The 13920-nt window shown below is 41.6% G+C and overlaps 1 protein-coding gene across 1 annotated transcript in view; it reads right to left on the reverse strand.

Annotated features, from left to right (window-relative positions):
* The window catches only part of NKAIN2 (sodium/potassium transporting ATPase interacting 2), a 594496-nt gene that overhangs the window by 450058 nt on the left and 130518 nt on the right, over positions 1-13920 (reverse strand). The window contains exon 3 of the mRNA XM_025208339.1: positions 1003-1083. Within this exon, the coding sequence (XP_025064124.1) occupies positions 1003-1083 (81 nt within the window). The remainder of the gene's footprint in view (positions 1-1002; positions 1084-13920) is intronic.

The raw sequence follows: 13920 nt of genomic DNA on the forward strand, positions 1-13920 counted from the left end.
CTTTACACATGCAGTTTTCAGTTGGGTTAAACCCTGCATAACCACTAGGGAGAACTAAACAGCTTGGATCAAGTACAGAATGCAGTGTTTTCTGGGATACTTCAGGAATATATACAAAGGCAGGATTCTCAGCATGTATATGTTTAGGAAATAAAGTCACAACAAGCATAACTCAGCATGTACTGCAAAATTCAAACCCCAAATGCAGATGAAGCTTATTATTTCCGTGAAACAGTAAGTTACCTACTGTTTATTTTTTGTCCTGCTATTTTACTGCTATGGGAACACACAGTATAAAGTATGGTTATTAGTCTGGGATAAAGGGGCTTAATTAGATCTATTTGTTTGGAATTACATGAGCCAATGAAAAACACCAATCACACGTGCTATCAGTTGGGGTGTCAGAAATTCCACGTATAATCACGACATGCATAAAGAAACCAACATTTATCATAGATTGGCACACGCAAGCCTCAAGCCATAACATTTCCAACACAAATGTGGGAATGAAAACACTGTTAATTCCAGAAAGCAATATATCTTGGCACCTCAGTTTCCACTTTAAATTAATGGAAGACACCTTGTTTTACAATCATTACAGTGAAGTATAGACCTCTGGAAAGAATCCAGCAAAGTATTAAGCAAGCTAAATGGTACCAAAGAGGTGTCTTTACTCTTGAGACAGCAATTATGAAAGTCTCCATTTGTATTTATAAAATCTCTAATTAAGCTTTCTCATAAATATGAAATGTGCAGGGCAGAGCTATAAGGGGGAAAACAGTGATTATTCCTTTAAAAAGTATAACTGTTATTGTTGTTTTCTCTGAAATAGAGATACCTGTAATTGTTTAGGATGTAGACTTGTAACATATTCAAAATTTACATCATGCTATCCTAATTTAAATGATACCAAGAGGATAAGTAGCTTGCAGAGTCTTAGCCTCTAAAGCGGGGCATGTTAACACGGTGCTGATGGCTTAGACATATCAGATGGTAAATTACCTTTGAAAGATCCCCAGCCTCCAAGTAGAAGCAGATAACAAACACATTCCATGTAACCCAGAGGACTAGCCAGACAGCATACTGTAGGAGGAGAAGAGAGAAATAATAATTATTAATTTTGCAGTAAGATGAGTTAAATTTAAAGCTTAAATTGTTAGCCCAAATCTAAGAAAAAAAGCAGATTATAACTACTGTGCAGCTGTGTGAAAACATTTTGCTCATAAAAGAAAAAGTAACAAGTCCCTCATTTTCACCAGTCACAGTCTAGTGAGAACTGATTAGTATTTAGAAATTCTACATCTCAGTGGAAGTGCCTTTTTTGAAATTCAAAGCTCAGGCTTATCTGCTTTTTATATTGTTCCTCATTGGGAACATTTTAATTCAAGTCAGTGAGGGACATATTGGAGGCACAGAACTGTATTTTAGTGTTTGGATTTAAGTTAATTCAAATTTATTCAAAAGCACCCATTAAATTCCTGTGTTCTGCCCCAGCATGTACTGAGATCTGTGCAACACTTGGGGATGGAGTCTTTCAAGGATGCATATTCTTTGGTTGCTTACTTGTGTTTATAAGAAATCCAGAGGAACGTCCCCAGGACATGACAGATGCTTCACTGTACATGTATTATGAAGCATTTGAAACCATTACTCAAAACTGTTTGACATCCTGACCATAATATAATATTCTGTAAACATTAGAAATGTCCATTTTCTCCTCTATGTGAACTAAACTGGGCAAGAGAGGTGAAAAAGTCTGAATAAAATCTGTGATGGCACTTGTGCTCTATTTTCACATTTTCATTTTTTATGTAAGCAATGGAGTTGGTTTCCCATCTATATGGACACGATCATCTTCATTTCTGTATTTATGGAATTAGGTTTTGAAATGCCATATCCCTAATGTAGTGTAAAATGATTGGTTCTACTAAACCCCTGCTTCCAGTCTTATCTACTGTTGATGCCTCTGCAACTTCACTTGACAAATTGTTCCATTACATAATAAAACCTTAGTATGAGCAAATGATTTTCTAATGACTGCTGTTCTTGTTCTCTTGTTATTCCCAATTCAATTCTGTGTATTTGGTAATTTCGTTCTATGGACGTATGATACTGCAGATGTGAGAGATGTTCCATACATCAACATAACAAAAACACCATAATAAACTATAAACTATTTCCTCTTTGTTTTAGTTTAAGGTTTTTAGTTTATACTCCCTAGTTACACCAACAACCACCTCTGTCTACATTAAACAGAGTGTGTACTCTGTTTAATCCCTTTGTACACATTAAATCCCTTTAATTTGTCTTTCTAGATTATATGTTTAATATCATTATACTTTTTATACTTATAACCAATTATTTACTCTATCATGAGAAATACACACTGTACTGAAATCTCTCATTACCAAAGACATGTGGAAAAGTGTAAGTACTTCTCTCTTCTTAGGATCTTCAGCTTCAATATATCCCAGTCGAATATATATATTTTTTAAATTGTGTTCTACTGCAAAGATGTTAAGGTCACTGTAAATGTATCTCTCATGCCTGGATCCTTCTCCACATTACAACTTTCTAACTAGCATGCTCACATTTTAGGTATCAATATCAAGTTGTTATGTATATTATCTTGAATTTATCTAAATTAAATCTCATCCAACAGAATTCTGTGTTCTCTTCTTAATTCACAAGATCCTTTCCATAATCTCTTCCTCCCCCCACCCATAACCATTCATCCTAATTTCAAATTATCACTTCACTGTAGTTTATCTCTCTATCATGTGCACTTCCCCTGCATATGAATTAAATTTTTAAATCCAATCTGGTTTAAGGGGTTCTCATCTAATATTTCTCCTCAACCTGATATTTGTTCTATCTGCTTATGTCTCATTCCATTTTCCATTTTTTACCCAGGCATCCATGATATTATCTAAGCAACATTATTTTTATCTTCCTAAAAAGATTTTACATGAGACCACATCAAACACCAGTTAAAGCTACATGTACTAAAGTTCCTTATTTTATAGAAAACTAAATTACTGTCCACCAGCCTGACTACTGGATAGATGCCCTATAATGCTGATAAAATTATGATAAATGGATCTTTAATCCAGCAGAAAACATCCATCCTTCACAGTGTAAGTTTTAGTTTCTGATCTGTAGATGATATAATGCAAGTTTATTATCTAAGGGTGAGATTTCCAAAAGTACAGTAAAAGCTGTGTTAACAGGCATTTTACTAACCAGAATATGTACTCTGTTAACCGGAATGTCCAGTATCCCCCCAATACGAATCCTCACTGTAGCAACCGGAATTGTTGCCAAGTCTGTCCGGCATGCGCATCAAGTATTTCTGCTGTTTACATTACTCAGGGATCTGAGCGGGGCAGGGTGGGCTGCCACTGCGGGCTGGAGCCAGGTCAGTGCCGGGCTCTTCCCGGTGAGGGTGGCTGCACTGTGCTCCTGCCTTCCTTGATAAGTATAACTCTCAGATAACTGGAATTTTTAGATTACCTGTACCCCTCCTATCCCACTCATGCCAGAGAACAAAGCTTTTACTGTAGTTACCAAACTTAAAAGACCCAATGGAATCTGTGTCCCAAAAATATTTAAAAGATTTTAAAAATCAACTCTAGACCAGTAAGAAGGTCCCTATTCAACACTGCAGGTCACTTCATAATACACAACCATCACTATCTACTACTGAAGATGGGATATGTCAAAGCAGGAGAGGAAAAATATGAAATTGGCTTAAATAATCTTAATTTTGGTATTGCCTATATTTTTAGTGCTTGACTTTTCTGACTTAAAATTTTAAATACATGTTTTTATTATAGTCACATACACATATCCCTAGATTTTGGGTGAGCTAGGAGGGTATCCCCTTTAGTACACCAAATGTGAGTGTATTTTTAAGCTGAAAAATGTTGAATACTATTTCTAAATTACAGATAAACGAGAGCTGATTAAGCAGTACAATAAGCACACTACTGTAGATCATTGCAAGACACCTACCCACTTTGGATTTCTGTAACTTACATATCTCAGATTTAAATAGAATAACGTAACTTCTCCTTTCAACCTTTTAATCAGTCATTCAAAATAACAAATTATCTGAATGTTGTATGATATCTTTTATTACAGAAATACAGAAAAGGTTAGCAAATGTTAAAAGTCCCTTTTCTTCTACAAATTGCATATTAAGTATTTTTTACCTAAATGTCTTTAGATGACCATTAAGTATAATTATCTTGAAAAACCAAGAAGCTCCTATTCCCCATTGCTACTTGTTTCAGATGCTTCAGATGTGGCATATCTCTTATCTCTGGATCACATACAATCATAAATGCCTCTTTTTGTCTATGTGCTTCAGTTAATCACTGTGGAAACTCAGTTCTGAAGGTCTGTGATGATGAACAAATCCCTCCAGTATTGTCTATTATATGCATCTTATTAGAAACACATTTTATGAGAGTTCTTCAAACAGCTAGAGTTGTCTTTTTCCTCCATTTATTAGAGTTCAAGGTACCTACTTTATCTGATAGCCACTACCACAAAGTCATAGCAACCAGAAAGCAATGAAGCAAAAGCCTTGACAAAGATATGCTTCACTATTACTTACTGTTTTGAAGATATTGCCAGGGGGTAATATCTATACCCAAGAAGAGCACTGCCATCTTATTTGGGGTGGGATGGGGAGGCAGTGTGGCGAAATCAATGTTCAAAAGAAATCCAGCTGGAAAATGAAAATGCTTACAACCAGTTCCCATTAAACTGTGGGGAATCAAATCCACAAACCACCAAGCAGACCAAAAAACTCTTTCCTTCAGCAATTGTGAAAAAGCAATTGTGAAAAAGAAGGCAAAAGGAGGTCAAAAAGGTATAGCCTCAATTAACTAAACTGAAATTTATAAACATTCACAAATACTTATGACGAACAAGGCCTTTCTTCAATTTTACTTTAGAGATACTGTACAGTTCTAAGATAAGAAAGATTACTGCATGCTATTTTTTAATGTCATTTATATCTTTCTAGGTTATGATCTAAATATAAAAGCATTTGTGGTAAAACTGGGCACATCTACATGAAACGTTTACTGCACAGTTGACTAATTAGCTGCTCAGTAAGATCTTGTTGTTTATACGTGTGCCCCTATTAGGCTGGAGTAAACTAATTTACTCTGCAGCAGGGTAGTACTTGTAAATACTATTACTATTTCCCCAGAATTCTGGGGCGGGGGCGGTTCACCCAAACATCAACCATTTGTGGCACCAAAATAAAACATTATAATATACTGTACAGATCTATTCACTGAACTCTTAAATTAAGCAACAAAATCCTATAAGTGTGAGTGAGCAAGGTAAAATCCTTGTTAACTACTATCAAGAAACACCTGCATTAGTACCTACTAAAGGGACACTTCATACAGTCCCTGCAGACTCAGAGATAACCCTGCACAAGTCACACCATTCTTATTTTTTCAATTTTATTGAAAGCTTTTTCCACCTTTTTAAAATTAAAATTGTATAGAGGAGGGGTAGGCAATGTTTTTTGGCCAGAGTGCCGAAAAAAACCACAATGTTTACTTTGTAAGGTGTCGGAGTGCTGGCATGCCACAAAAACAAAACTGGGGCAGAGGGGGTACATGGCAGGATGCACTGCATATTTAATACTATTAATAATCATTACTGTAAAAAAAAACATACAAAAAAGCAACATTCAATAGAGAGCTGGTGTCAGGCGGGGAGCGGGGGCTGCCCCAGGGCTCTGCTACTCGGGCCACAGTGAGGGGCCAGCAACATGGGAGGTGGGGCCCAGCCAGCCTGCACAGCTCTGTGGGGGTAGGGCACAGCCACCCTGCCCATGAAGGGACACTGCCTGGCTTGGGCAGGACGCTGCCTGGGAGCTCCCTGCCTGGTCTCTGTGCCTGCTGGGTACAGTGTGAGTGGGAGCTGCAGCCACAGGCTCTGGAAACAGCTGCCACAGCTGGTGCTCAGGGCCGAGCCAGCTGGGAGCCTGCAGCACAGCAGCTCTGTGCAGTGCCTGCCCCAGCCCTGGCCCTTTGAAAGGAGCTGTGGGTGGGCAAGGCTGGGGCCTGGGCAGGCTGAGGCAGCTATGGTGGCTGTTCCCAGGATCCAGGGGGCTCCCGTGGCCAGGCCCCTGCACCGGCGACAGCTCTGTCCTAACTGCTCTGTGCCCAGCCTGCAGGGAGGCCAATCCCAGAGCGGGAAGCCCCCCGAGCCCAGTGTCCTGCTCCACCCACATGCGCAGGGTGGCTGTGGCCCATCCCTGCGGAGCTGCACGGGCTGCCCAGGCCCCACCACGGGAGCCACTGGGCACCCCCGCCTGCCCGCCTGCCACAGTGCAAGCCTGCAGAGCCCTGGGGCAGCCCCCACTTGCCACCCAGCCCCCACCTTCCTAAGGGCTGGCTTGCCCGTGGCGCCTCTCCCCACACTGCCCAGCCCCTGTCCAGACTTCCCAGCCCCAGCACTCAGCACCTCAGTGCTGCCCCACCCAGGTGGGACAGGGTGTCCGCCTACCTGGGCAGCTCCCTCCAGGGGCAGCCGGGCTGGAGGGGCAGCCTGGGAGCAGGCGGGGGCAGTAGACCGCAGACACCTCTCTGCCTGCACTCCCCTGGCTCCATCCGGTGCCTGCTGCAGCGCTGCAGCTGGTGGCTGCACAGGAGAGCCCAGAGCAGCAACTTTAGAAAACAAACAAAAAACCCAGTTTCTTTGCATGCCTCCCAGCGTGCCACTAATGGCATGCGTGCCAGGGGTTGCTGACCCCTGCTGTACAACAAGAGCTTCAGACAGGAACAAGCTTGTGGGAATACCAGTGCATACCAGCTTTGTCTGGGCCTAGAATGTATCTTCTTGTCCCCCATTTCCTATCACTGCAGCTCTGGCAAAGACTGCCACACACCAGGATATACCACCTAGAAATCTAATGGCCAAACCTATATATGGTTAGTAAGAGTCCTATAAAACCTCATGAGAGATGCTGGACAATACAATTCATTCTGCCTTCATAGGTAAGACACACTATATTTATGCTGATGCATTAGGCCACCATTAAGCAGTCACTCTTTCTCTAATATATATTTCTTTTTCTTGAGGGATAGCACTCTCAGACAGGGTTCCATAATATAAAATAAACACATGTGAATATAACAGCATGTTTCATTAGTCTCTGTTTAATCTATTAAATCTTACTAAGATGAATATTGTTAGTGGTAGGGAAACAAACACACAAATCAACACCAAAAGAATTACTTGAAAACTAAAAGGCAAAAATATTTTTCTGTATCAAGATGCAACATCTTTGATGCTGAGGCTTGTGGATTAGGAGTAGAGAAATAGCTTCCTTATCACTCTAAATTCCATTTTCTGAATCTTCTCTGAAATTCAGGTTATAAAACTCATGGCTATTCATTCCCAACAGAGATAAAAGAAAGATACCACCTTTTTCTCATTTTTTTCCTTTAAGAAATATAGTTTTAATTGATTTGGGCTCTTGCAACTATTTGATTCCTGTATTTCCTTTGTTTAAATGCTTATGTTACATTTGTTTGCATGCAATAACCTCAAATTACCAATCAACTTCCCACCCCTCTACATGTGTGCACATATATACCCCTACATGCATATACCCCCACACCGAAAGGAGGTTTTTTTGGTCTTTTTTTTTTGTGACTAAACTGCGATTTTCTACATTATGTCAGAATGCAAAGAGAAAAAAGACTGATTGGTGTCCAGAAAGTGAAATTAAAATACTGAGGGTACAACTCGCCCCCTCCCCGCAAGAGTAATTCTCCAATGAATAGGATTAGAAAGGATTGCTAGCTATCAGCATTACAAGAGTATCTCTACTTTTCTATAGCATAATGTGCTAGTTTCCAGCCTCAACAAATCACAAGATACTGAACCTTAAAGCAACACAGTTTGATGACATTCTTCCTTATTTTGCTTCAGCTTCAATGTTGTATGACCAGGCACTAGCTCACGAACTCCTAGAGTCAAAAACGATTGTTGAATTTGAAATTTCAGCTTTATATGATATAAAATGAGTGGTGCCCAATCTTTTTGCCCCACAAGTTGGCTGGCAGTGCCAGGTCCATCCATGGACTGGATCTGGTACACAGGACCAGAATGGCAGAGGACCAGACTGACTACAGCAGGGAGGAAGTGGGGATGCGGCCTGACCTTGATACAGCTGTGAAGAGATGGCTGTGGGGGTGGGGAAGATGGGGGCAGAACAGCCCTGATCTGGATATGTGGGGGGCAGGAAGCAGCTGGCCTTGATCTGGACACATGGGGGATGAGCCTGGCCCTGATCCCACTGTGCTTCAATGGCGCAGACAGGTCTGGATCTGGTCACACAGATCCTGCTCCTAAATCGTCTGACTTGTGACAATTCTTATGGGTCAGATGTCAGACCTCATGGGCTGGAGGGTGAGCACCCCTGATATAAACCATTAATCTATCTCTAGCAGCGTACTTTTTTCCTGCAGTTCATATCAGCTGCTAAAATCATGGCTCAACTGAAAAAAAATGGTGATCATCAGAATTATGTAGTTTTGAAGATCAGTGATTTTGTTAAATTTGAGGACCGGCAGTATTTTGGTAGGTCAGCATTCATAGTTTCAACAAGATGCTTTCTATGTACTGGTCTTGAATCATTTCTATGAAAATAAATATCATTATCCCTGAGCTTTGCGGTAGTATGGGTATAGAATTTTATGGAGATATTGCTTCCATGGAGAGGTCATCTTATATTTTTTAACTTTCTAGAAAAAAATGGCAAGGCATGGACACATTTAGAAAATGACAGCTCTGAACAGAAATGCCACATGTAAATCTTAGTGTAACTTGCAGCATCAGAGGGAACTTTTTTCCATCAGAAAATGAACCTGGAGAAGATCCTCAACTTCTGTAAATGAGCAAAGTTTTGTTCAAGTTACAAGTTAAGAATCTGGCCCAGTGATTCTTAGCTGAAGAAATTCACAGGTTAATGTATGAACATGATTAGAGGAATTTACTTGAATTTACTTACCAATTTACTTGAATCCAAGAAGAGACTCCACCCTCACCCTGTTCAACATGGAGAGAAACACAGAGGAGACTGCATGGTGATGGGAGAGGGGGGGAGGCTTGAGCATGGAGGAGTGCTGGATAGTGGGCACATGGTAAGAAGGTGGAATAGAGGGCACAAGCATGGGAGAGACCACACAGTGGCAATGGAGCTGCAACTACAGCTGAGGCCTTACCAAGGTCAAGAATACAGCCACAATCACAGTCACTGCAGCTGGGCCAGGGCAGGAAGCGCAACCACTGCATGCTCTGTACTGCTGGCCAGAGGCAGAGGCAAAACTAGAGCTACTGGAAAGGGTAAGCAGCTGGGGAGGTGGGGAGGACTGGGGAGACAAGAACCAGTGGGTGCAACTGGCAGGGGGAGCATAAGTGGTGAGGACAGGCATTGGGGTGGAAGTGAATGGGGGAACAGGAGGTGAGCATCTACTTTCCCTGCCGCAGCATTGGTGAAAATGAATTTAAGATGACCCTGCAATATTTAGAGTCTATACATGGAAATGATAATAAGTTCATAATTATTGGAGTTTGCCTTATATTCAAAGTCATCCTGGTTTGGGTAATACAGTATTATTTTGTATTTGTATGCCTCCTATGCTTATAAAAGAAATACATGAAAAAAGTACTAAACCTACTTGGAAAAATCTATAGTAATAAAAAGTGCATCTGTGTGATAGAAAAGAGTTTTAATGGAAGTGAGTAGATGAATTTCAGGCAGGATCACTGCACTTTTAATTACCTCAACAACAAAACTTAAAGTAGATATAAAAATCATGTGAATAAGTAATGTTATAGGCTGCTATTAAGTCACCTTGATATAAGAAAAGACTGTACAGCAGCCACTGTGGTTGTTAATATTAATAAGGCAAGTTAATAATTTACACACTACATAAATTCATATGTATTCATGTATACCGTAAAGCAGCTCAATACATGTTTTGCCATTGCTTTACAATACTGAAATGATGGATGGCATGTATGACTGGGCACTTCTCGGAATGGTTGTTAATGACTGTAGCAAGACAGTGAGTGGAAATGAGATATTTCTAGAAGTTTTAGCAGATAGTCTGATCTGGGTGCATATAACATTAGTGAGAGCACATTTTACATCCTGAGTACTTACTAACATTACAGCATACATTAGTCTGCCATGCAGCAGAATAATCTTCCAGGAAACAGATGGAGCGATTTGTTTCCTATGAAAACCGAAGTCTAGATTGAATATGTACAGATTTGATGGAACTGAAATTATGACATAACTACGTATCTGCAAAAAGTTTTAGTATTTTCACTTTTAAGAGCTAAGTAAACTGAAGAACAGGAGAAAAAAGGCATTAAAGAAAGTGGATTTAAAAAAAATGTTGTGCAATCAGTAATACTAAGTGAGACTTACGAATGTTTCTAGGGAGAAAAATTTATATATTGATCACATTTCTGGAGCCTCCGGCTTGTATCAAAGAAATTCAGCAACAAAACTCATGATGATGATTCAGTCACTGAATTGTTTATATTGATAGAGCTCTTAGCAGCTGTACCAATTTAAATTTCTTATAAAAATGAGTCATAATATTCAAAATTTTTCCCATATTCATTTTTAACAGACGGTAAAGGATTAAACCAATTGACACGGTAGTCAGGAAAAGACTTCTTCTGACATTTATCTAGACTCTTTTATAAACACCTTGGTATTTAAGTGCCAGTTGCAACTATTTATAAAGGGAATCAATCTCCTTCATTGTATGCATATGTAAAACATTTTTTCTTTACTAAAACCTTTTGTGCTGTCATTGCTAAATGAGAATGATTATTTTTGTTAAAGTAGGAGGACATAGCACTTTTCTAGATTATCATTTGTTTCTCTTTCTGACTTAGTCTTAGACCCAAAGTCCGCTGAAGTCAACTGGAATCTGTGCACTGATTTAAGTGGTTTTGGATTAGTTTCTTAGGGCATTTTTACATGCATTTCCAATGTGGCACTGGGCGCTTTTAATTAGTGAGTCGTGCCAATTAATAGCGCCTGGCGCAGCATCAGGAACACACGAATCAGCAGCACAGCACACCTTCATGCTGAGAAAATGGCGGCGGTGAGCTTTGAACTAAAACACATCAAACATGTTTTAGTTTAAAGCACATCACCACCATTTTTTCAGTGCGGAGGCATGCTGCACTGCTGATTCACATGATGCATGAGGCTGCCATGGTGCATCAACTTATACGCTCCAGCAGACTCAATTAATCAAGTCTGCTCTGATGCACTGGATTTACAGTCTGTTGGAGCAAGCTCCTCGCATGTGTGTAACTGCCATTAGTGCCCAGGTCTATAAGGGATATGTTTTAGGAAGTTTTAGAGAGCTTTATTCTTTCTTAGGGAAAAAAAAATGAAAAGAATCAGAGAGCTTCTTAGTTGTACATATTGTTCTGTATAGCGCTTGGTTTAAAAAAATTTTCCAAGGCCACCCAAAAACTTTTGTTTTCTAAAATCAGTCAGAGCTGGCTAAGAGGCCTTTGAAAAAGCTTATATTCCAGGGGTGGAGGATACAGCACAAAGAGTTTCAAAGCCTTCTGGCAGGCTGTCCTGATTTGAGAGGTTGTTGACCATTTTTAAAAGAACCAGTTAGCTACAAGGGCTGCACTCCATTCTGTAGAGAACAGCAAACATACTGATGGTGACTTTACAAACTGCTGAGATTTAAAGGGGCTTCAGTTAACACAGCTCTTTAAAATCAACTAGTTTGCAGAGCCAGACAGAATTCTCTTCACTACACTGAGTGGAGAATATTAAACTGGAGAGGGGTAAAATTAACATTAGTAAACAAGGGGATAGTTCAAAATAACACAACATTTGTTTTTTAAATTTTCTAACCAGTGGGTATACAAAATAAAACCAAAACTATGCCAGCAAAAATAAAAAAAGAACTGCTTCTGTTGCAGGTGTTAAAATATACATCATGTATTCATTCTCAAAAGAACTTGCTGGCATGTATATCTGAAAATTCACATTTTTCACTGAAACTAGAAGGCATAATGTACAGAGAGATGGGCAGGCAGGCAGGCAGGCAGACAGCCAATTATATGGATTGCATGAATTTAAATCAGGGATGACCAACCTATGGCATGCATGCCACAAGTGACATGGGCAGCTATTGTGTGCAGCATGTGAGACCCAAGTACTCAGTAAAGGAAGGTACTGGAATAGAGGTAGGCATTAGAGCTCACTGTGGAGGGTAGCAGGGACAGGATACTGCTGTGAGAGGAAGTGTCAGGTGTTCCTGCTAAGAGCCAGAGTCATCCTACCTTGGCCCTACAGTCACTGCTGAATTTAAGGCTTTGGATTTTCACTTACCCTATAGAACTGAGCCATTGTTGGTCCAACAATGTTGGGATTAAACTTCCTGCAGAAGCTGCCTGCCCCTGCTCGGCTCCACTTGGCCATGGCCAGAGGCTTGGGCCCCCCACTGCTATTCTGGTGCCCCAAGGACAAATTCTGTTAGGTACACCTCTGGGGAATGGGGATCAGAGCCATACTTTGGAAGGGAACAGGGCTTAATTTGTGGCCCATCTACCAGAAAAGTTGTCCACCACTGATTTAAATAATGCAACAAGGTGGTATTTCTCTTAATTCTTCAGTCCCCCAATGCTTGTCCTTGCATGCTAACATTTTCCATGAAATAGTTACGTTAGTAGGAAAGTATCTATCCACATATTTCTCATGGTTCTTCAATATTTTGGAAACAGCAAAGAAGCTGCTCTGAGTCCATTCTGGGGATGCCTTTAATGTCATCTCTTTTGACTCAAGCAGTCAGCCAAAAATTCAGGTTTTGGTTGGTTCTTCCAGTTCGAAAGAAAAACTGATCAAATTCTAGGATTTGGGTTAAAGAAAAGATCTGTGCTGACTCTGTTCTGTGACAGTTCGGAGGCAGGTCTTGCTGGGTGCCTGGCCAGAGCAGCCAAGTGCAGCGTGAGTGCCAGCATGCCTCCCTACAAGGGAGCCTGGGATGCTGTCAGACAGTGACCTAACATCAATTGATAGGGCAGGGGTGGGGAAAATATGGCCTGCAGGCCAGATTCTATCAACCAAAGGATTTTATCTGGCCCACGGTGGGTCCCTTGGCCTCACAGACACAGGGGGCTGCACAGGCCATGACGCATGTGGCCAATCCTGCTGCCTCCTGGCATGCAGTGGGGCTGGGGAGGTGCAATGGCCACACTCCACTTCCCAGCAGTGACAGCTCCTTCTGGCTTTTGTTACCAGTGTCCCTGCCATTGCTGCCAGACCTGGCCCCACTGCCTTGGCATCCAGGCACAGCTTCCCTGCACCCACTGCCAAGGGTGCCAGACAGAGCAGATGGGTGGGGTCTCCATGGAGACTGGTCCGGGATCCCCATGGGCAGGGCATGCTCGGCCAGGTGGGTGGGATGGAGGTTGCAGGTGGTTGAGAGTGGTATCCAGAAGCAGGATGGTCGGGCAGGGCCAGAACTGAGATCAGGGTGTAGTGAAAGCATGGGGCTGGGGCCTGGGGCAGAGCCATGATCCACTGCCTGCATGTCCCTGCAATGGGTGTTGGTTCCATGGGATTGGATCCATTGGGATTGGATTATGGCTCTGCCCTGGATCCTGGCCCCACAATCTCAGGCCTGGCCCCAGCCCCCCAATCCTGCTCCCAGATGCCACTCCCTGCCCGCCCATGGTCCCATGCCATCTGAGCACACCCTGCCCATGGTGGTCCCAGCCTGGTCTTCATAGAGATCTGGGGGTCAGGGCTAGAATTTCCAGCAGTGACCCTGGGGCCCAGGGCAGAACTGCTTAGAGAGCTATTGTGAGCTGTTGCAGGAT

This window comes from Alligator sinensis, unplaced genomic scaffold, assembly GCF_000455745.1.
Source record: "Alligator sinensis unplaced genomic scaffold, ASM45574v1 scaffold562_1, whole genome shotgun sequence".
Lineage (NCBI taxonomy): Eukaryota > Metazoa > Chordata > Crocodylia > Alligatoridae > Alligator > Alligator sinensis.